We start from the raw sequence: 22,414 nt of genomic DNA, 5'->3' as shown, positions 1-22,414 counted from the left end.
CGATTCATGCAGCGCTCAGACCGCCATCGAGGTTCAAGATGCAGTTATTCGCGAACTGGTTGGAGGCGAGAAAAACGGCCGCATCGGCCACCTCGTCCGGATCCGCGACCCTGCCGAGCGGAGTGTCTTTTAGAAATGCTTGTTGGAGTTCTGGTTTGAGATCTGCAAGGACGATACCACGATTTGTACATTAGCAGAGACCGAAGGAAAGGACTGTATTTGGAAACGACATGATGAGGAAAGGAAACAAAAGCAAAGAAGAATGAGGGGCGAGGCCAAGGGGACTTGTGCCAGGCAGGGGAGGAAAGGGAACATGGACGACTCACTTTGCCACATGTCACTGTCGACCCAGCCCGGCAGCAACGCATTTACACGGATAGATCTCGGCGCCAGTTCGCGACAAAGCGCTCTTGTAAAACCTTTCACTCCAACGTTAGCATTCGGTCACAGGGGATTCTTTCTTTCTTTTCATATTTGTTCCCACATGAGCCGTCTATACAACATCACGCAAGAATTGCGGGGAAACAGAAACAGGGTACAATGACCACAAATACATATCAAGACGAATATGAATGAGATTTTTTTGTTTAGAAGAAGTTTTTTTTTTCGAGTTCTTGTGAGGAGATGATGTGTGAAATACGTACCGATGAGACCAGCTTTGGAAGCAGCGTACGCGCTGGCGCCAAAGCCGCCGTGTGTGGCCATGAGGCTGGAGACATTGACGATGCAGCCTAATATATCCCCGAGAATAAAGTATGGATTAGCTCTGGGAATCCACACACACACAATCCCTTGCAGGAAGATGAAGGGAAAAAAACTGACCGTGGGGCTGCATCCTGGCATGCTTACAGACCAGCATCGTCGCGAGCAAATTCGTATCCATAATCCTCGCGAGCTCCTCATCGGGCGTGCGCTTCAAGACCGTCGTCTGCGATATGCCCGCGCAGTTGACCAGCACGTCAACCGGTCCCACCACCGCCGCCGCCGTCGCCGCCGTCGCCGCCGACTGCTCTGCGCGTCCCGCAAAGACGGCCTTGATGCTGACCGCGTCTGAGACGTCGAGCTTGATGAAGTGATGCGCGCGGGGCGGCGGCGACGATGAGGATGAGGCGGTGGTGGTGGAATCTGCGGGCGCGGGCGCGGCGAGTTGGGCTTCCAGGCGGGCGCGCTGGGTGAGGGCGCTTCGGCCGAGGAGCGTGACGGAGGCGCCGTGACGCGCAAAGGCGGCGGCGATGTGGGAGCCAATGACGCCGGTGGCGCCGACGACGGCGGCGTGCTTGCCGGCGAAGCGCAGGGCCATGTTTGAAGATGCTGGATGAGTTGTGCTGAGGAGAGGGACGATGGAGGGTTTTATTAGAGGGAGCGTGGCATTGGCGATGAGATTGACGAGGTAAGGACCTGGGTCGATTGAGGTTGAAGATGGAGGGTGTTTTGGTGGAGTGGTGATGGCGGGCCGGGGTGGTGATTAAAGAAGAGACCAACGAGTACGTGCTGCATATGTCGACGTGATGGAAATATGAAAATTGAGAAAAACTTCTTCTTTTTAAAGTGACTATAATATAAGAAACCATATTTGTAGCCAATCAAAGTAAATAATTGAAAACATAACCTCGTATTGGTCAGAAATTTCGCCGCGATGGTATTTTATGTTACAAATATTCGAGGACATTCGCGCTCAATAATCAAGTCAAATCAATGAGATGCAACGGGACTATAAGACCAGACCCGAACAATGTTATCACCTCCTGCAGTCGCAAACAATTGATTGGACGCTGCCACAGACAGGACCGTGTTGCTATGTGCATGAATCGCCAGCTGCAACTCGCCAGTAAACGCATCCCAAATCCGACACGACCGGTCCTTTCCGCCCGACAAGATCCAGCAAGCATCCGGCGTGGCGCAAATCGACACGACATAGTCCGTGTGCCCGTGCAGCGTCTGGACGTGTCCGTACAGCGTCCTCGATTGCCCGTTGTGGCCCGCCGTGCTCGACGGGCGGCTCCCCCCGAGCAGCGCGCGCAGCTTCCAGACCTTGACGGTGCAGTCGAGGCTGCCGCTGGCAAAGCACGCGGCGGTCGTCGGCAGAAACGTCAGGCAGTAAACCGAGTCGGTGTGGCCAGAGGGCCCGGAGAGCACGGCGATGCGCTGGCCGGTCTGCATGCTCCAGACGTAGATGCTTGCGTCGTGGCTGCTGGCAATGACGTAGGCCATGTCGGCGGAGACGGAGACGGACGAGATGCCGTCGGGCGAGACGAACGTGTAGCGCGCCTTGGACCGGTTGACGTGCCACACCTTGACGGTGCCGTCGCGGCTGCCCGACACGAGCGATCGGTTGTCCGAGGCGCACTCGACGGTGTATACTTCGGCGGTGTGCTCGGACAGAAATCTGCGAATCTTTCGCGACGCAATTTCCCACACCTAGGATAAGAAAAGAGAAGAAAAGAAAAAGGTCAGTATCCCCGCCGTTGTTGCTTATATGTCCTAATCTGTATTGGAGCTACTTACTCGAACCATATTGTCTTCCGACCCCGTGGCGATAAACTTGTCGTCTGGGCTGAAACAGAGGGTGCGAATTAGAGACTCGCCCGTTGCATCGTGGCGTTCTTCCAGCGTGACCGAGAGCGTACCAGTCTCCGCGTCAAAGACCTTGACAGTCTGCTGGCTCGCCGTCGCCAGGTAGCGGTTGTCGCGACTGAAACGCACGCAGCACACGGCGTCGTCGTGTGGGATCGTGTACCGGTGCGCCATCTTGAGTCGCTGCGATATGCGGGGGTTGAAGAGGGCGTACCAGTCGCTGCCCATGAGCTTGTACTCGGCCGGCACGATTTCGGGCGGCAAGTCGGCCCAGTGCGTCGTCGGTGTCGTCGGTGTCGTCGCAGCATGCTCGGAGGTTGCATTGCCGTTGACTTGCTCCGCGTCGGGGAGCTGCTGATCGTCAGGGGCCGAGCCGCTGTCATGCCTGACAGTAGTAGAGGTGGTGCTGCTCCGGGAAGCTAGTTTTGTCTCGAGGCAAAGTATGATTTCCTCGTAATTGCGAAGTTCGCTCTGGTATCTGCCAAGCAAATCAGTTCGACTTGTTCCATGCATCTTTGACTAACACCCTTCTCTGTCAACGAAATGGCTCGTTAGCGGTACCTACTCTGCTGTCTCCGTCTTATGCTTGCGCTGCAAAAAGTTGAGCGTCTGTCTCAGAGACTGTAGCTCACTGAGCTGCACCTCGACTGTGGAGGGCGAATGCCCTAGATATCAGATCGGTTCTTACACTGTCAGTAATCTTGGCTGAGCTTACATTGGTGATGCCAATCATCCACCTGCTCCAGCTGCTGTCCCGCAAACTCTGCCTTGACTTGAGCAAGAAGCAGCTCGATACGACTACAGCCGCCATACGCCGAGGACGCCATCGCGTTGAATAGGAATACCTGTGGTGTTGAGGGACAAAAGCTCGGATCGGATAGAGGTTCTACGACAAAGTTATATACACAGCCTGGCTATAGAAGCACAAGAACCGACCGCCCCTTGGGTGCATAACGGGCAACATAGTAACTTATACCTGCTCGTGGGAAAGGGGGGTTTGAGCTTTATTGTGGTCGTGGAGACCTGTGGCAGCGTTGCCGATTCGTCCTGGGTTGCACCGTTCTGAAGCACACTCGCGCACCCCCTTCTGTGGCTCAAAGTGGTTCGCCTAGAATGCTGATGAAGAGGCGCATGGGCCATTTTTGGTAGGACAAAAGGGAGTACTTGTTTGACGCCTGGCAATACGTTCCAGCCTGGCGGTAATCGTGACTGTAGATCCTGAGCAATCAGCCTCACAAGAGCGATGATTGCCAGCCAGACATTCGGTGCAGACGTTTCTCTGTCAGCGTTGCACACAGAAATTCGGTAAGCAGAATGTGTTTTATGTTTGGACGGGAGTAAAAACTATGAGTTCACTCTTCGTATTTTTCGTATCACTTGTGTGTTCTGCGATGTGCTTGACCCGACTACATCGGAAGACACTATCGTGTAGTCTGATGGATTTGAGAACATGGTTTTAGGAAAGAGGCCCATTGTTCCTATTTCTTGAAAGGTTGCTGTCTACCGCTTGTACGGTCGAGGTGCTCGCAAGCCGACACAAGTTGCTCTTGCGTGTCATTCGGCTCGCCTTGCATGCTGGAGCAAGCAGTAGTCGGCTGGGCGACACGAGACTGTCGTCGCATCTCACATGACAAAGATTCTTGGCGAATGTCACAAGTTGTGCCAACGTAAATCGTTCTAATGATTCCTGGCCTTTGGTTGGCTGGTTGTAACTCACGCCTCGGGTGCAGAGCCGTTACCGGGGTTAGGCTTGGACAAGTACGACGTTGAGCTGTGGGGGCCGATCAAGAAGTACATAGCTGGGGGAAGCGATGAGATTAGATTGATTACATTAATTCTTGCCCCGAGAATGAATCGTCGCTGTTGCCAAGCCTGAATACTGCTAGTCGTGCTTTTGGTCTTGCGCTTTGGTCAGGGGTGGGGAAGCAGGAAGCAAACATTTGGGTTGTACGCAGACATCCTCGATGCAGGGCGGTCTCCTGAAAGCCCTTATTCGCAGCATTAACCAAAGAAATCAGGCCGAGAAACTTGTTGTTTCACAATGGCTTCTCATCCAGGCGAACATGAAGGATGTTTTTCATTGTTTGGCTTGGCTTGAAACAAGTTGCGTCTGTCTGCTTTGTAGTCTGGAAGCCACACTTCCACGGCGTATATCATTGGTTTGGTAGCTGAGGGGATGGATGGAAGGGAAATGCAGTCATCAGACGCAATATCCGAGGGTGCTTAGTGTTAAAATTCGCGTTGGGAGAAGGCGTTTGCAGAAGGGCAAAAACGGTTACCAGACTCAGTGGATCGCTACGTCACTGAATGGGGGGGGGGGGGGGGTGGACCGCTGTGGATTGGTAGAGACCACTGCAAGCAGACAAGCGAGGCGCTACCAAAAGCTACCTAGGTTGCTAGGCAGGTGCCTACTTTTAAATCAACCCTCAGCTGAAGAACCGCAAGAAAGCCACAAGTCATAGGCACCAGACGGATGACTGGTGAGGCTGATGCCTTGGAGACATTTGCCCTGGCGTTGCTCCAATCACGACGAGATACAGGTTTCAATGCTCAAATTGATAAGCCCCTATTTGATTCCGCGTTATGACTTTCACTATTGTTGGCGTCAGAGGCGTTCCCTCCCGTACATAACTAGGTAGCACACCTAGTCAGTCGCACCCGTTTATAAGCTGTATCAAAATTCCGGTCAACTTTTGATTCGTGCCGCCCAAAGCCAAGCCCCATTGCCTCGCCAAGTTACAGCTGGCTATCCCGCTGCCATCCTGCTACCACCTGCTGCCATCTCGCTCGCGTCTTTTCGCTTCATCTTGGACATGCCAACCCCTCGTTTGTCGGCTACATTCGCTTCTCTCTCTTGGTCCCTCATTCATCGCGCACCAACAACACACTGACATGCCCACCTTTTAAGCCTGTTGCCGACGTTGCAATAACCCTCCACACCCCACGTCTCATCGCATTCCCGCTGGCCCATCGTCTCCTTTTTTGTCCCGTCTTGGGTCCGTCAAACTCCCACGCGACTGCGCTGCCATTTTCTGCACCTGTGCCAGGCACCATACTCGACACAGACTTGACCTATACTGGACCATCACCCGTGCTGCTTCATCCCGCGACCGTTCTCGACGCTGCCTCATCTGCATCCCGGCCCAATCCTAGTCACGCCTGATCTTGTCTTTTGCGCTGGCAGGACTCTTGATGCCCCTTTCAGACCTCCACCAGACCTCCACGCTGGTCATCTGCATGCCGCCCCCCTGCCCTGGCTCCATCTGTACCAGTCCTGTCTCAATCTGCACCACTCCCGTCCTCCACACCAAGACTCAGGCAACATAATACAACCTGACGCACCTCGACATTTACGGCCGACAATATCAGCAGACTTTTTTTTTCGTCTTGCTGTTCAACTTTGCCTGCATTTTGCTTGGCTTGGTCTTGGCTGCACGCGCACACCACCGTCTCTGTACAGCCCACAACTCTCCGCCCGCCCGGCCCTCCCCGGTGATTTTTATACTTTAAGCGTCGAGCTCTCCTCCTAGTTCTAGACTGCAGGTGGGCGCTGCTGCAAGACAGCCCCGATCTCTCAAAATTCCTCCACACAAGGGCAGCCGTCTCCCTTCCAACATACCTTTGCGCACCATCCAGCCGCGCCAGAACGACGACGCTTCCCATCACGACCATCGCCACCACCCGCCGTCCCGACTCTCATCTTCCGCCGATACCCGCCCCGTCGCCGGCCACAACCGCCCCGCGTCCTCCGACTCCGAGTCGTCCTGGACCGACACCGGCGACATTGGCGATCGCTACGACGACCTCCACGACCCCGTCCGGCTCCAGCTCCCCGACGACATCGAGGCTGAGCTCCTCGCCGCCGTCCCCAAGCACCGTCAACGTCCCGATCGCGGCTCTAAAAAGGTCCGCATCCGCACGCCCTCGCCCCCCAGTCGACATCGCTCCTCATCCAGCCATTACCACCATATCGACAAGGACGCGATCCGCATCCCCAACCCGCCACCACGACGTCCCACTCGTGCCGAACGCTGCATCGGCTCCATTATGGCAGGCCGAACCGGTGGCCTTCACGGCCTAACAGGCAAGCCCCTCTTGTACGTCAAGTCTCATGCTCCCGACCTAGACGCCGATTACTGATGGGTTCTCCTCGATCTAGGTATTTTACTAGCATTTTCGTCTCACTTGGCGTATTCCTTTTTGGCTATGACCAAGGTGTCATGTCCGGCATCATCACGTACGTTCAATTACGAAGCGCTGTTCTCCCGTTGCCTTGGCTAATCAGTACCCAGCGGACCGTACTTTATCGACTACTTTGGACACCCCTCAAAAGCAGCCGTTGGAACCATGGTTGCCATTTTAGAGATTGGTGCCTTTGTATCCTCCTTGATTGTCGGCCGCCTCGGTGATGTCATTGGCCGCAGACAAACTATCCTTTATGGCTCCTGCATCTTCTTCGTTGGCGGTGCTCTCCAAACTCTAGCTACCACCATGGCCATGATGATGCTCGGTCGTATTATTGCCGGTTTTGGTGTTGGCATGCTCTCCACCATTGTACCCGTCTATCAATCCGAAATCTCGCCCCCACACAACCGAGGCAAGCTCGCCTGCATAGAATTCTCCGGCAATGTGATCGGCTACACCACCTCCGTCTGGGTTGATTATGGCTGTGGTTTCATCAAGAATAACTTGTCATGGCGTATCCCCTTGCTCATGCAGTGTGTCATGGGTGCCTTGCTCGCTCTCGGTAGTCTAATCATCGTGGAGTCTCCCAGGTCCGTCACTACGCTGCCGCTTGTATTTGCTCTGCTAAACCATTATAGATGGCTCCTAGATACCGATCAAGACGAAGAAGGCATGGTTGTTATTGCCAATCTGTACGGTGCTGGCGATGTTCACAACCCCAAGGCCCGCGACGAATACAAAGAAATTAAAATGTCCGTCTTGTTGCAACGCCAAGAGGGCGAGCGCACCTATGCCGACATGTTTCGACGATACCGTACTCGCGTACTTATTGCCATGTCCGCGCAAGCTCTCGCGCAGCTCAATGGCATCAATGTCATTTCATACTACGCACCCTATGTGTTTGAATCGGCTGGGTGGGTCGGTCACGATGCTATCCTCATGACAGGTCTCAACGGCATCACCTACTTTCTCTCGACCGTTCCTCCTTGGTATTTGGTTGACCGATGGGGTCGCCGCCCAATCCTACTCTCTGGTGCCGTCATGATGACTATTTCTCTCTCGCTCATTTCCTACTTTATCTTCTTGGACGTCAAGCGCACCCCTCAGATGGTCGTTTTGTTTGTCATGATCTACAACGCCGCTTTCGGCTACTCGTGGGGTCCGATTCCCTGGCTGTATCCTCCCGAGATTCTTCCTCTCAGTATTCGATCAAAAGGTGCCAGTCTATCTACCGCTACCAACTGGGCATTCAACTGGCTGGTTGGTGAGATGACTCCTATATTGCAAGAATGGATCAAGTGGCGCTTATACCTTATTCACGCACTCTTTTGCGTCATCAGTTTTGTCGTTGGTGAGTCCAATCATGTCGCTTTTGATAATCAATACTTACCGTCGCAGTCTACTTTACATACCCAGAGACTTGCGGAGTTCGCCTTGAAGAAATGGATTCCATCTTTGGGGACGCTAGTACCGTCCATGGCGCCTCTTCTGTTCAAGACGAGTCGGCTTCTCTGATGCGCGCTGGCTCTCCATTCAGTGGCGCAGACCTGCCCACATTGGTCATTGACGAGGATGATGACGAAAACATAAAATCACAGATGCAAACTAGCGGTGGCGAGGACCGCAGTGTTGGCGCCTGGCTCAACAGAGTAGTACGCGGCCGTTCAGAAAGCCGTGGCAGCGGCCGTAGTGGTCTCAGCAGTCATGGACGCTATACACCAATTGGACAGCAAGACAACAGCGCTAGAAGCGGTAGCGGAAACAGGAACTAGAACGTAAATGCTTGCATTTTGATTTCGAGCAAAACAGCCTTGCATCTAGATGGAGCGTTGTCACCCGGAATTAATGGCAGCTCCAGCAAGCGCAGCTTGGGTTGGGCAAGCACCGGTACGCTGCTATTACACAGGACGGGACACGCTAGGTTACACGACCTTGCGGTGGCTTGATTCTATGGAAACAAAAATTTAGAATGGGACTTACTTGACAACCGACTTTGTCGCTACCTTGATTTATAAGACACATCATCCGGGAATACTTTAAGCTCGTACGTGCCTGTAGTTAGGAGCAGATGCAGATCTGCAAGTGACGACGAGTCGTAAAACAAGGCCCACACTGCGCTCTGCCCACCATGAGCGGACCCTTTTGCTGAAGCTTCCACTCTCCCAACTCTGTATTCTCGAAGCAGCCTCGACGAGAAAGTCCACATGGCTAGCCGTCAAGAGGTCCTGCATGCGTACAGGCACCTGTACAAGGGCCTCTTGCGCGGCGTGCATTACTCGATCCCCGCGCGCTACATTGTGCGCGACCAGATCCGGCTCGCCTTTCGTGAACGTCCGGCAGCGACTGCGCCTGCGACTGCGACTGTACCGACGACTACAACTACGACGACGACGGCGGCGGCTGGCTGGGACCCGGAAGCCATCAAGCGAACGCTCTGGTTTTTGTCGGCCGCAGGACGGCAGAGCGGCCTGGAGCACCGTATCCTGCGGAACCTGGTGCGGATGCACAGCGAGCGGGCGGCGCCGACGAGGCGCTGGCGAAGGGCGGTGATATGGAACAAGAAGCCGTAAGTTGAATGGCACCTGAACCTAGGTGTGAGTAAAGTGAGGAAGAGGGAATAGCTAACGGGGTGTGTGGGGGATTTTAGGGCCAACGAAAGGGAGCGACACGAACATGCGTTTGAGCACTACGATGCGACGGTGGCGATGCTGAATAAATCAATGGGGCTGTGTCTGCGGTGATTTGCAGCAGATGAGTAGTCTATGCACTTGTACAATACATTGGCGTTTGGGATGAGAATACTTCGGTTGGGGTGCAATAGAAAGACGGTCGAATGCCAAAGGCTTGCATATCGAAATTCTTGTACTATACAGGTAAACAGGAGCGAGTTACCCTCTGTTTATGTTTCTGAGCTATTGAAAAACACTATGATACATTGCGCATGATGCTGAGCTACAATAATACATACAAAAGACTCTTATCTCTGGAAATTCTTTGTTTCAGCGGTCCGGCTCGAGGGACGTAGACGCCTAGCTCGAAGCGGCCGTCGAAAGGTCCACGCCCAGCTCCTCGAGGATGAGGTCATTCAGACTGCTGCCGTCGCGGCCGTAGATCCAGCGCCCCTGACCGGTACCCTCCTTGTCGGTCTGGCCTTCACCGACGACGCACCAGTCGTATCGCTTTGGCCCGGAGAGGGGCGACGACAGCCATATTTGCTTGTTGGGAGGCTGCTTGTTGATGACGTACGTGCCCTTGTCCGAGTGTGTGATTGTCATGACGCCAGACTATTTTTTTTGGCAGAAAGCAGCAGTGTTAGCGATGAACAGGGTGTGTATTGTATTTTTGGGGCGCACAAGGGACGGGAAGGGGGGGAACAAACAGCAAACTCAATGTCAATGTCTTCCCGCGTGTCCTGCAGCGCTTCAAACTGCGTGAGCACGCCCTCGAGATACGCGTCGGCAATGTCGTGGTATTCGGCTTCGGTGAGCTCAACGGCGCCGTACGTGGGCTCGGGCGAGGCGAGCGGCTCCTTGACCGGCGAATCGGTGTCGGGCATGATGCCCTTGCGGAGCGGCGTCGACAGCGAGAGGTGTCGCCGGCCGCTGGGTACTTGGCGCAAGGCGGCGGCGCTGTGGGAGAGGAGAGCCGGGAGAGGGCGGAGAGCGGCACGGGACGAAGGCGCGGCGGACCTTGAGAGAGTTTGTGAGGCGAGCCGCGAGGCTTGGACGAGGCTGGAGCGAGACATGACGAAACGGCTCTGGTGAAAGGCGTGAGGAAGCTGCAAGCTGTCGGGGGAGCCTTTGCAACAAGGATATACGGTTCTCCTTGTGGACAATTCGATGAGGGGCTGGAGGAATTGTTTGCTGTCTCAGTTGATAGGTCGTACGAAAAGCGATGCGTTTTCTTTCCCCCGCGTTGAAAGAAAAAAGATGGCGAGAGCTTGCAGAAGCTATACAGACATGTTGGCCAATTGCGGAGCGCATATTGGCAGAGCTGCGCGCAGCTCGTCATGTGCGGGTCTTGGCCTTTCGTGCTCACCCCACCACGGCAAGGCGGCAAAGCGTTGAAGAGACGGGGTTGCAAAGACAACATGAACATGACCGGGCTGGACCTTGAACCATGATTAATGCGTTTCTGGTCTTTAACGGCCAGGGCCAGCCGCGGCTGACCAAGTTTTACACACAGCTGGTGAGCCCGTGCCCTGCGCTGCACCAGAAGCGCAAAGCCACGATGGGGTAGTCGGGAAAGAAAAGAACTAACTCTCCATCTCTCTCTCAGGACACGAGCATCCAGCAGCGCCTCATTTCCGAAATATTCACCCTTGTGTCGAACCGCCCCGCGAGCTCCTGCAACTTCCTCCCGCTTCCGCCCCTCCTCGCTGCCTCGGGCACAGCGCACGGCTCGTCCGAGGAGCAAAACGACGTGCCGTCGCTCGTCACCTACCGCAACTACGCGACGCTCTACTTCATCGTCATCTCGACGTCGACCGAGTCGCCGCTGGCCCTCATCGACCTGATCCAGGTCTACGTCGAGGCGCTCGACAAGCTCTTTGAGAATGTCTGCGAGCTGGACCTCATCTTCAACTTTGAGACGCTGCACGCCGCGCTGTCCGAGATGATTATTGGCGGCGTCGTCATCGAGACGAGCTTGGATCGCATCGTCGCAGGGGTCAGGGCGCAGGGTACGGTGGCCAAGAGGCCGGTCAATGAGGGACGGAGCGCCGGGTTGGGATCGGGGCTGAGTATTGGCATGGGCGGCAACTTTGGCTGGGCTGGGCGATGAACATGATGCGTGAAGCAAAAAGCACACTCACGAGACTGCATTGGCACTTTGTTTTCTTTTTTTTCTACTGCGATAGATGCATAAAAAGGGACGTTATTTTGACAGGGTATATACAGGTAATAATTGGTACAAGATGCTTCGTCGGTGTATCATACAAGTTACTTTGAGGGTGACTCTTTGTTGTCAGTGCTGTCGCTGCCGGCGCTGCTGGCGCTGGCTGGCTCAACCATGTCTTTGCGCCGCTCGTAGCGCTTGTCAGGATCCATGACGCCAAAAAGGTATTGCGCGCGACGACGAATCTAGGTATCAAGTTAGCGAGGAACTTCTAATCTCACCAAAGTCAACGAAATACATACCTCTTCAGATGGCTTATACTTTTGCCCCCACCACTCAAATTCGGAGTAAAACAAGAGCCACACCAAAGCAGCTACGAGTTAAAAAAAAAAAAAAAAAGAGTCAGCGATGCTTTCGTTACATGGCTTCACGCCGCAGTCGGAGCGCAACTACTCACCCGCAATGGTCGCCAGCTGCGCGTACTTGACGCCCTTTTCCCATCGCGGCCTTTGACTAGCCAGAGTGACGCGGCGCTTGTACTTTTTCTCAAAGCGCAGCTGCTGCTGCTGGCTCAGCTCCTTAAAGTTGGGCGGCCAGACTTTTTTGGTCCGGACAAAGTTGCTGGCCTGCGCCGACTTGACGGCCGCTTTCTTGGCGGGCTGCGCCATTCTCCGTATTAGCGTTGGAATCATTGTATGTGTCGTAGCTCAGGATGTGAATTGTGCTGCGAATGATGTCTGCATAGCAAGCGATAAACTGCGATGATGTCGTTTCTCGAATGACGGCGCCGAGCTCCACAGGCCGGTCAAAAAGCTACGCCACATCAACGGCACCGCCACAGATTTTCAGCCACCACAGCGCCCTGGCGTTTGCCCCGCGTCTTTGGTTTTCACCCCTCCAAAAAGTCGAGGAAAGTATCCCACCTTGTTGAGTCACAATCTTGCAAGGAGCTTCGCACCCACTGCCTGATTTTACAAAGCACTGGGAGCAGTGCTGACGGAGCAAGTCACAGTAGACCGGTTCGAGAAGCATCCTATAGATATTTGCGCCGAGGACTGCTGCTCTGCACTTCTCTGGCCAGGCAGTCACCAAAAGTGTTTTTTTTTCGCATTTGACAGATAATCGCAATCATGGCCGACGCTACCAAGGCCATGGACGGTCTTGCAATTTCCAAGACCAAGGAGCTGAAAGGCGTACGTATATTCAATATCGGAGACAAATCAACGGGTGACAAGTTTCTAACACGGCGCAGACTGAGAAGAGAGATTCGTTAATCGCCATTGAGAAGAAGTACCAGAAGAAATGGGCCGAAGACGGCGTCTTTCACACCGATGCGCCGACCATTGAGGAGATTCCCCTCCATTCCATTTCCGCGAGCGAGTTGCGAGAGAAATACCCCAAGTTCTTTGGCACGTCAGCCTACCCCTACATGAACGGTACCATGCACGCCGGCCACGCCCTCACCGTGTCCAAGGTCGAGTTCTCGGCCGGCGTCGCCCGCATGCAGGGCAAGCGCGCTCTCTTCCCCATGGGCTTCCACTGCACCGGAATGCCCATCAAGGCGTGCGCCGATAAGCTTGTCAAGGAGATTGGGATGTTTGGCGACGACTTCTCCGGCTACAACGCCGAGGAGGAGGAGGCTGTGGAGGAGGCTCCCAAGCCCGCCGTCAAGCAGGTCAAGGAGGACCCGACCAAGTTCAAGGCCACCAAGGGCAAGGCCAACGCCAAGACTATCAAGGCCAAATACCAGTTCCAGATTATGAAGTCCATTGGCGTGCCTCTCAACGAAATCCACAAGTTTGCCGACTCGAGCCACTGGCTTCAATACTTTCCTCCCCTCACCATCCGCGACTTGACAGATTTCGGCTGCCGCATCGACTGGCGCAGAACCTTTGTCACCACCGACGCCAATCCCTACTACGATGCCTTTGTCCGTTGGCAGATGAACCGCCTCCGCGAGCTCAAGAAAATCAAGTTCGGCAAGCGCTACACCATCTATTCCATCAAGGATCGCCAGCCCTGCATGGACCACGACCGCGCCGAAGGCGAGGCTGTCAACCCTCAAGAATATACCGCCCTGAAACTCAAGGTCCTTGAGTGGTGCGAAAAGGCTGCCGAAAAAGTCAAGGCCGGCCTTCCCGCCAATGCCAATGTCTTCCTCGTACCAGCCACACTACGACCCGAAACCATGTACGGTCAGACGTGCTGCTTCGTCGGCCCTAAGATCAACTATGGCATCTTCAAGGTTAACGAGACAGACTACTACCTGATCACCGAGCGTGCTGCCCGCAACATGGCCTACCAGGGTGTTTTTGCCCAGGAGGGTGTCATTGAAAAGGTCATGGACATTGTTGGAACTGACCTTGTCGGTACCCTCGTGGATGCCCCTCTCTCTCTGCACAAGGAAGGCGTCCGCGTCCTACCTATGGACACCGTTCTCCCAACCAAGGGTACCGGTGTCGTCACTTCGGTCCCATCTGACAGCCCTGACGATTTTGCCACGGTCACTGACCTGGCTAAGAAGGCCGACTACTATGGCATTAAGAAGGAGTGGGCCGAGCTCGAAATCTTCCCCATTATCGAGACCCCCTCCTACGGCGATCTATGCGCCCCCTTCCTCGTCAAGAAGCTCAAGATTGCGTCCCCCAAGGACACTAAGCAGCTTGAGGAGGCCAAGGAGCTCGCGTACAAGGAGGGCTTTTATCAAGGTATCATCAAGGTTGGCGCTTACAAGGGCGAAAAGGTCGAAGTCGCCAAGCCCAAAGTCCGCGCCGACATGATTGCGGCCGGTCAGGCCTTTGCCTACTCTGAGCCCGAGCGCAAGGTTGTTTCCCGTTCTGGCGACGACTGCATTGTCTCCCTTATGGACCAGTGGTACCTCGACTATGGTGAGGAGGAGTGGAAGAAGACTGCTCTCGGATGGGTCGAAAACGGATTGGACTCCTTCTCGGCTGATACTAAAAATGCTCTTGAGGGCGTCCTCGACTGGCTCAACCAGTGGGCTTGCGCTCGCTCATTTGGTCTTGGCACCAAGCTCCCATGGGATCCTCAATTCATTGTTGAGAGTTTGAGTGACTCGACCATTTACATGTCGTACTATACTGTTGCCCACTTTTTGCACAGCGATCTATTCGGTAGCAAGCCTGGCAAGTTTAGCATTTCCGCTGACCAGATGACCGACAATGTCTGGGACTACATTTTCTGCCGCCGCGACTTTGATGAGTCTGTCCTCAAGGAGTCCAACATTTCGCGAGAAAACCTCGAGAGTATGCGTCGTGAGTTTGAGTACTTTTACCCTCTCGACATGCGTGTCTCTGGCAAGGATCTCCTGCCCAACCACTTGACCTTTTTCCTCTACATCCACTTGGCCATGTTCCCACAGGAGTACTGGCCCCGTGGTATCCGTGTCAACGGCCACTTGACTTTGAACGGTGAAAAGATGTCCAAGAGTACCGGCAACTTCCTTACTCTTCAGGAGCTTGTGGCCAAGTTTGGCAGTGACGCTTCGCGTATTGCCATGGCTGACGCTGGTGACGGTATTGGTGACTGCAATTTGGAAGAGGACGTCGCAGACAACAACATTTTGCGTCTGTACAACCTCCGTGAGTGGTGCGAGGAGATGAGCAACGCCGAGGCTAGCCTTCGTGAAGGTGAAGTCAATGACTTTCAGGATGCTCTCTTCATTAACGACATGAATGCCCTTGCACGCGAGTCGGTTCAGCAGTACAAGGATACCAACTTCAAGCTTGCCCTCAAGGCTGGCCTGTACGAGCTGGTGACGGCGAGAGATTTCTATCGCGAGGCCTGTGCGGCCGCCAACATCAAAATGCACAAGCAGACGGTCCTGCGCTACATCGAGCTGCAGGCTCTTCTTCTGGCCGTCGTCGCACCCCACTGGGCTGAGTACATTTGGCTCGAGGTGCTCAAAAAGGAAAAGTCTATCCAGTACGCGACATTCCCAGAGGTGGACGAAGTTGACGCTGCGCTGTCGGCCAAGCGCGAGTACGTACGCAACACGGCATCCAACGTCAACTCGGCCGAGGGCCAGCAGCTGAAGAAGAAGCTGAAGGGGAAGGAGACGGCGTTTGATCCCAAGAAGCCCAAGAAGCTGACTATTTACTTGTCGGAGACGTTCCCGGCATGGCAAGCCAAGTACCTGGAGCTTCTCAAGGAGATGTGGGACCCGGCGACAAACTCGGTCAACGACAAGGAGCTGAATGGGAAAATTGGCAAGATGGGCGAGATGAAGAAGGCAATGCCGTTTGTGCAGGCGCTGAAGCGTCGCCTGACGATGGGCGAGCCCGCGTCGGTGGTGCTGGAGCAGAAGCTCGCGTTTGACGAGAAGAAGACGCTCCTGCAAATGGTGCCGAGCTTGAAGCGCGGTGCCGTCTTGGCGGATCTTGAGCTCTTGGCGGTGGAAGAGGGCGGCAAGAAGGGAACGAGCCTCTTGGACGGCAAGACGGTGGAGATTAACAATGTGCTCGCCGAAAATGCGGTGCCTGGCAACCCTACGTTTGTGTTTGAGAATATCGAGGCGTAGATGTTCAAAAAGACGAACCTATGCTACATGAAGAAAACTTTGTCATGTTGAATTTGAGGGTCTGCAGTGATCTGCATAGACTATATATGAAAGAATCAAGAAATGAAATAAACAAATAAAGACGTTTCATAATAATGATGGGATGACGTCTTTACTGTGTCACTGCCTGCAGACTTGCGAGAAGCCAGCAAGAGTTATCTAGGACACCACCATTGAGGTGATGGTATTTATCACATGTAACAATGGCCAGAGTCGAGAGTATGCAAAACTGTCAATTCAGAAAGATTGGCCTGTGCATCAATATACCAGGAGGCTGACGAGAGTGATAGCCCTTTTTTTCCCGAGGCGATGCCAAGCCGGTAAGGAAGAACGCACGATGAACCAGGTACCGATGGCGATGGCTCTTGGCTGTGTCGACTTCTGAAAGCGATACTCGGGTTGGCATCGGTCTAGATCATTTCTGCTAATTTACCACCAACGTTTAAAATTGCAGAAGACAGGGGAGCCTGGCGCGGTGAACAAGGTCAGCTGGGTGGGTACCGACCAAGGCAAGGGTTGTCAGCGGAAGAAGCATGGGGCGGAGATGAGCAAATGTTCAAGCCAGGCATTCTCGCACCCACGTGGGGGTTGTTTGAGGTGAGGCTCTTGGGCGTGCGCGCAAAAGCATTTGGCCGGTTCTCGATCGTGCTATTGGCAAACGAATGTGTTTGATTATGAACGAGGTGGTCTGACCTGGCATTACCGCTAGCGGATCGTTATATCGGTAAAAGAGGTAACCAAGTTACAGAGTAACTGACTGGTATTATGTGGCTGTGAGGAACAGCGGAGTTCGCTCCTACCAGGTCAGGCAAGCTCGTCTAACTTCTTTTACAACGTTGAGACTTGTGATTGTGGTAGTATTTAATGGGAACCTGCGGAGCTGACTCGTACATGCAAAAGAGAAACAGTTGTGTATCAGGCTGGGGTAAAAAGAAATGCGGCGAGCGAGCCTTGCTTGAAAGGAGTGCGGCATCTCGATGGCGAACGGATTGCGTGCCTGTTGGTTATAACACAATGCATGTTATTGTGCAGTTTGCGTGTTGTAGGTGTGAGCATGTATTACTTGTAAGGCGTGTCCAAGTTGAGAATGGTGTTTTGAAAAACTACAGAGTTTCAAGAGACAATTAAAAACACAAATCGGGAGCAAGACCAAAAAAAGTAATTGGCAGAAAGTTGTCGGAGAATTTTTTTTTTTTTGTCTTTGCAAGACTTGGCGCAGGGTAAAAATAAAAATCAGTGTGTCCCGTATTACATGCACCATGGCATTGTCGCGACACGTTGGAAGCTGGTAAAGTGGCGCCAGTGGGTATGCGAGAATAACAAGCGGGCCGACTGACTGTGGAAAGAGGACGAGGCTGAGGGAGGTGGCTGTAATTAGTTAGGGCCGAACGACCTCGTATCTGCACCACGGGCTGCATACTGCGAGGCCATGTCGGTATGTCGTGGTTACAGTCAGATGAAGAGAGAAACCTGACGTTAACTTGGGCTGTCGACTTGTGTACGACGCAAGATAGTCTTGTCAAGTGCCGAGTTGTGTCATGACAGAGGTAGTAGGTCTCACTGAGGTGGTCTTCTGGGTGGGTGTTACTTGTAACGTGCCATCCCCCCTCCCGCCCTCTCTGTCGATGGAGTCTTTTTCTCATCTTCCCTTTTCTCCCGCGAAAAAAAAAGAAAAGAAAAAGCTGGACAGAGAAGCGATGACGCCGCTGAGAGCTTGATGATAAGCCATTCTGCAGAATGAAGACATGTAGCAAGATACGAAGTACAAGCCAATCATTTGAGGCTTTGGCTGCACCACATTGCTCAGCCTGCATATTTTGGGATGTAGCGTGTGTTTGATGCAGGATTACTCCGTACTGGCTGATGGTTCAACGCAGAGGCAATGACGCAAGATGGCGTCTGCTTTTTGCGTCGAGTCATTTTTTTTCCAACGCGTGGAGTTGTTCTTAGAAAAGATTGCGGTGCAGGTGGGTTTCTTTGGAGGGGCGGGGGAGGGAGGACTCCTGTTCTTTTTACGATCAACAAAGTACTAATCTAACAAAGAAGCAAAAGCCTCTGTAACCTGGCATGTGACGTCTCGGTTGATTTTATTTTTATCTTTACGACTTCATAGACAGTGGCGTGAGGCTCTGCGGCAGTGGGCTTTTATGGGTAGTAACTATTCAGGCATACAAAGTACGGATTACGCATGCGCGGGTGATAAGGTTGGTGATGATCGATGGTGGCTAGGCGCCAAGACCGATTGGCCGTTTAAAGTTTTACTTGGGTGAACGGCAAGTTGGTTCGGGTAGGAATCTGATGGCCGTGTGGTTGTGTGGTGATTTGCTCGAAACTGAAGAGGCCTCTTAATAAAACAACAACAGGTGGCAGATTATCAGGGATACGCGAGGCTTAGTACTGCATGATGATGCTGACACAATGATTTGCACAACTCGGTACACGTGGCCACGATGAGGCACGAGGTCCACTGGTTCGCGGCCGATTACACAATGTCCCTTGGCTCTTACGCGACAGGTTTACAACTGGCAAGACTTGTTTCAATCATGTTAGACACGGCTTTGCCTGAAATGGACTACCGGATGTTGGCTGTCTTTGTCTGTTTTTTTCCCGAGTTTGCGACTTTGCAATTTATAGCAGCCCACACCATCGACGATCATCATGGCCATTTCGCCAGTGGAAACAGGAGATTTATTTCATTTTAAAAGCCGTGCGTGTGTGGAGGGGACTTGTCGCAGCTATGAGTGGTCGTGTGGCCGGGCCAAGAAAGGACGACAGCGGGATAATAAATGCGTTAATAAAGCGAAAAGAAGAGCCCTTGATTGGGCCTGCATGTACGTCGGCCGCTCGATACCAGTAAACCATCCCATGTATCCGTATTCACTACCAGTACCTAATCATAACCATAATCTGCACGACGTCCGCTATTACCGTTTGAACTTAGCAGTGATTCGTAAATACCTAGGTACAGTACGCAACAGTGAATTTTAGGGGGGCTGCGCCTTGCCTGTTTTGAAAAGCAACGCAAGAAAAGTTTCTTTCACTCCACTATCAGTACACGCCAGAGGTTCCCTGTTTGTCGAAAAGCCCCTGTTGAAGTAATCGACCAAAACGGATAGAGCTAGCAGCCTGTTAATCTGTATTACCTAGGGCGTGCCTGACCGGATAACAAGTATCTTTGTGGCTGACCATCACCAAAAAGGTACCTCGAGCGAAGCGAGCTAAAATAAAAATTACTGGTAAACGGTGCCGCAATCTCTTGCAAGCAGCGTCGCCTTGTCGTCACTTCTCTTATTTTCTAGCTTTTGCTCTCAATGCTCTCAACGCATGACCTTTGTACTGTTTCATCCTTCTTCTCCTTCAGACCTCCTCCAGTTCATCATTTAGAAACAACCACCTTCCTGTTGCATGATCTTCCACAGGTGCACGAAAATCCTTGCTTGTACCAGCAGCGGCGCCACACTCAACGTCCCCCTGCTGCGCCCACATCCACACTGCATCCACCCCAAATCCACATCGACACTCCCTCTCAGGCTCTCACGCCAGGATACGCCCCCAAGCCCCCCAATGCTCTCTACTCCTTGCTTTCTCTCTCACACGTCTCCAACTCTTTCTCTCTTCTTACCACCACGCTCGCTTCTGCCGTCTCCTGGCCCCAATTCCTTCAGATCCCATATATCCATTCCCAATCTCCTCCATTCTTTTCATCCCTTCCTCTTCCTGCTCCTCTCGACCTCTCTCAATCCACCCTCAAACGCGCACCACTCTTCAGAAGCATCTTCACCGAACTGCTTACATCACTCGCTTTACTCTTGTTGTCGCAAATACAGTCTTCGTTTACCAACCAACAATCAACTCTTACTCGTGCGACTCCAGCCAAGACTTTTCCGATTCGCCGCCTCGACCCTGGGACTGCCTAGTCAGAGATCCCATCCGCTGCCAAGACCTGTGGGGGGCCAATTCGATCTTGTTCTGCCTCTTGCATCTTGAATCAGCTTAGCCTTGCTAGCTTTCTCTCTCTCTCAACCTGCATTCAATCACATTCTTGGCCATGCGCGTCTTACAAATATTTGTTACTGCCAGCTTGGCAATGGCCGCCAACGCTGGCATCCCCGGCGACAGCGACGGCGCCTTACCTTCCTCCGTCAGCCTCGCCTCCTCGCCATCTTCGCTACCCGTTGCTACCGCCATCGGCGTTGCTGCCAGCTCAGAGCCCATTTCGATCAACAATGCCACCGTTGTCGCCTCGTCGCTTTCGCCCCAGACGGCAGCCGGCCCGGCCAACTCCTCCACGCACACTACAGGTATGTTTCTGCGCCCCAGATCCTCTGACCAAGACATGGCGGCCAACAATTCTCCAGCGCAATCAACAGCCACACCCGAGACGACTTCCCACGCCAATGCTACCAGCTCCAAATCCGCCGATGCCACGGGTGGTGCCATTCTGCCGCAAATGCAGGGTTCCATGGTCGGTCTATTGGGCTTTTGCATCATGAGCCTCATGCTGCTCTAGCTGCTCTCCGTCTACCACCGCTCGAGGCTCATGGCCGGCCATGAGACGTTTGGTGCTCATTCTTGCTGCCAATCATTCAAATCAACACCCAAAAACTACGAATAATGACCCCGTTCTACGGGCACACCGATCCGTATATATAATGCCCATTCACTTTCGACTATACACGACACTACGGCGCACGCGTTAATACCTTTTTACCTTGGCGTTTTTTTGCACGAGTGTCACCTACCTTGTTCGGACTCATTCACCGTCCCTGGCAGGACGTTGGCGTTTGAAGATACCACCAAGCCTTGCTTATTTTTTTTTCACACAAGTCTTTTAGACTCTTGCTCTTTTGCATTTTTATTTCACACGGCATAAACAGATACACAACTTGCATTTCGAGGGGTTTTTTTCGACATACATGTAGGACCATGTATTGCAAGGGAAAATGAGGATGATTTAAAAGTTGTATAGTTGCGATATCTCTTCAGCCTTTGTGGCAAAGGATATGTTGCTCGATTATTTTTTTCAGTCGAGATGTCGGATCAGACAGAGGCTGTCTTGTTTTGATCACTACGTTCCCCGGATAGACTGCGACGGCATTGCCTCGCTACTGATTTTGTTGGCATTTACTTGTCAGGGTCAGATAACATAGAAGAATGAAGGATCACAAAGTATGAGAGATGTACTGTCCGAATCGTGATTGTGCATGACCAATGAATCTATATTCCCTGGAAAAAGGTTAAAAGTTGAAAACTTACTTCAACATTAAATACTAATTGAAACCCTGAAAATTGAGCTTTTGGTATCCCAACTCCAATGCTATGAGCCCGTGTCGCTAGGCATAATGATATCCAAATTTGCCTTATCCAAATTCCCCTCACCGAACATATATACACAAAGAGCCACTGAGAGACGCAAGGTTAGTGAATGTTCTCCCCTCCTCTCCTCCCATTTTTTTCTTGTTGTCGTTTGAAATGCACCCAGTCCCCCTTCTGTCATGTCGCATCTCGCCATCGTGAACTCGTTTCATTCGTGAGATTTCTGTACGTCTGTCCTCCTAGTATTGAGTAACGTTGGAGCGACTTGGCAAGCCGGCGCAATTTACGCGGCAATGGGAATCGGATTCCCTGGCCCTGGTGGCGGCGGCTGGGGCAAATCGTCCTAGAATTCCAAGTAGTTAGCCAACCTGGACGCCTAGTCTGGCGCAGAAAAAAGAAAGAAGTAAAGAAAGAAAAGAGACAAGACTTACCAGGTCGAAAATGACGCGAATCATGAGGCTGCAGCTCGGACATACGGCAACGTCTTGCTCGTCGCGCAGGTCGTCGAGCGCAATCTGAAAGCGGTCGCCGCACGGGCACGGATAAAAGTACGTCTGCAGGGCGTCGTCGAATGTCATGTCTTCGATTTCGATTTCGTCGTAGATGGACAGGTTGTCGTCGTCGGACATGGTGGTGCCTTTGTGCGTGACGGAAATATGAATGGGAGACTTTGTTTGTCAGATAGAAAGGTATAGAGAACTTGGCGGAGGGTAAAAATAAAGTTGGAGGGGTAAATAAATGTTCGACTGTCAAATTCGCATCTTGAAGAGTTGAGTCGCCACACCTGCGCACAGCCTCCGGGGATGAGCCGGCTCCACTGGTGCCTTGGCTTGCCGTCTATCGCGTTGAACCCTTTCGAAAACTTGCCCCTCTATTAAATATAGATCTTTTTCTTGTCTCGGAACTTTGTTTCTTTTGGTTTGC

At 52.9% G+C, this 22,414-nt stretch overlaps 10 protein-coding genes across 10 annotated transcripts; 5 read left to right on the top strand and 5 right to left on the bottom strand.

Moving 5' to 3' along the window:
* Window positions 1-4: 4 nt before the first annotated feature.
* Window positions 5-1,300, bottom strand: BBA_08593 (gluconate 5-dehydrogenase; the record flags this gene model as incomplete). The annotated part of the gene is made up of 3 exons (XM_008603690.1): window positions 5-162; window positions 645-731; window positions 850-1,300. 3 exons carry the CDS (start codon window positions 1,298-1,300, stop codon window positions 5-7), a joined length of 696 nt encoding a protein of 231 aa, XP_008601912.1.
* Window positions 1,301-1,692: 392 nt separating this feature from the next.
* Window positions 1,693-3,401, bottom strand: BBA_08592 (wd-repeat protein; the record flags this gene model as incomplete). The annotated part of the gene is made up of 4 exons (XM_008603689.1): window positions 1,693-2,418; window positions 2,506-3,052; window positions 3,140-3,239; window positions 3,290-3,401. The coding sequence occupies 4 exons, from the start codon at window positions 3,399-3,401 to the stop codon at window positions 1,693-1,695; spliced, it is 1,485 nt and encodes a 494-aa protein (XP_008601911.1).
* A 2,365-nt stretch (window positions 3,402-5,766) lies between these two features.
* Window positions 5,767-8,531, top strand: BBA_08591 (hexose transporter; the record flags this gene model as incomplete). Its single annotated transcript, XM_008603688.1, has 6 exons — window positions 5,767-5,871; window positions 6,118-6,671; window positions 6,734-6,811; window positions 6,867-7,349; window positions 7,398-8,110; window positions 8,158-8,531. 6 exons carry the CDS (start codon window positions 5,767-5,769, stop codon window positions 8,529-8,531), a joined length of 2,307 nt encoding a protein of 768 aa, XP_008601910.1.
* Window positions 8,532-8,963: 432 nt separating this feature from the next.
* Window positions 8,964-9,329, top strand: BBA_08590 (uncharacterized protein; the record flags this gene model as incomplete). Its single annotated transcript, XM_008603687.1, has 1 exon — window positions 8,964-9,329. The coding sequence occupies one exon, from the start codon at window positions 8,964-8,966 to the stop codon at window positions 9,327-9,329; it is 366 nt and encodes a 121-aa protein (XP_008601909.1).
* Window positions 9,330-9,788: 459 nt separating this feature from the next.
* Window positions 9,789-10,504, bottom strand: BBA_08589 (frataxin-like protein; the record flags this gene model as incomplete). Its single annotated transcript, XM_008603686.1, has 2 exons — window positions 9,789-10,043; window positions 10,139-10,504. 2 exons carry the CDS (start codon window positions 10,502-10,504, stop codon window positions 9,789-9,791), a joined length of 621 nt encoding a protein of 206 aa, XP_008601908.1.
* Window positions 10,505-10,878: 374 nt separating this feature from the next.
* BBA_08588 (clathrin adaptor complex small chain) lies at window positions 10,879-11,541 on the top strand (the record flags this gene model as incomplete). Its single annotated transcript, XM_008603685.1, has 2 exons — window positions 10,879-10,947; window positions 11,038-11,541. The coding sequence occupies 2 exons, from the start codon at window positions 10,879-10,881 to the stop codon at window positions 11,539-11,541; spliced, it is 573 nt and encodes a 190-aa protein (XP_008601907.1).
* Window positions 11,542-11,699: 158 nt separating this feature from the next.
* Window positions 11,700-12,287, bottom strand: BBA_08587 (uncharacterized protein; the record flags this gene model as incomplete). Its single annotated transcript, XM_008603684.1, has 3 exons — window positions 11,700-11,840; window positions 11,898-11,968; window positions 12,053-12,287. 3 exons carry the CDS (start codon window positions 12,285-12,287, stop codon window positions 11,700-11,702), a joined length of 447 nt encoding a protein of 148 aa, XP_008601906.1.
* A 438-nt stretch (window positions 12,288-12,725) lies between these two features.
* Window positions 12,726-16,135, top strand: BBA_08586 (leucyl-tRNA synthetase; the record flags this gene model as incomplete). The annotated part of the gene is made up of 2 exons (XM_008603683.1): window positions 12,726-12,788; window positions 12,848-16,135. The coding sequence occupies 2 exons, from the start codon at window positions 12,726-12,728 to the stop codon at window positions 16,133-16,135; spliced, it is 3,351 nt and encodes a 1,116-aa protein (XP_008601905.1).
* A 4,087-nt stretch (window positions 16,136-20,222) lies between these two features.
* Window positions 20,223-20,684, top strand: BBA_08585 (uncharacterized protein; the record flags this gene model as incomplete). The annotated part of the gene is made up of 2 exons (XM_008603682.1): window positions 20,223-20,475; window positions 20,533-20,684. The coding sequence occupies 2 exons, from the start codon at window positions 20,223-20,225 to the stop codon at window positions 20,682-20,684; spliced, it is 405 nt and encodes a 134-aa protein (XP_008601904.1).
* A 1,089-nt stretch (window positions 20,685-21,773) lies between these two features.
* BBA_08584 (diphthamide biosynthesis protein) lies at window positions 21,774-22,119 on the bottom strand (the record flags this gene model as incomplete). Its single annotated transcript, XM_008603681.1, has 2 exons — window positions 21,774-21,833; window positions 21,922-22,119. 2 exons carry the CDS (start codon window positions 22,117-22,119, stop codon window positions 21,774-21,776), a joined length of 258 nt encoding a protein of 85 aa, XP_008601903.1.
* Window positions 22,120-22,414: the final 295 nt, after the last annotated feature.

The sequence above is a fragment of the Beauveria bassiana genome (genome assembly GCF_000280675.1).
Source record: "Beauveria bassiana ARSEF 2860 unplaced genomic scaffold BBA_S00036, whole genome shotgun sequence".
NCBI lineage: Eukaryota > Fungi > Ascomycota > Sordariomycetes > Hypocreales > Cordycipitaceae > Beauveria > Beauveria bassiana.
Note: the sequence above shows the minus strand (reverse complement) of the source record. Positions and strands in the feature narration are given on the sequence as shown.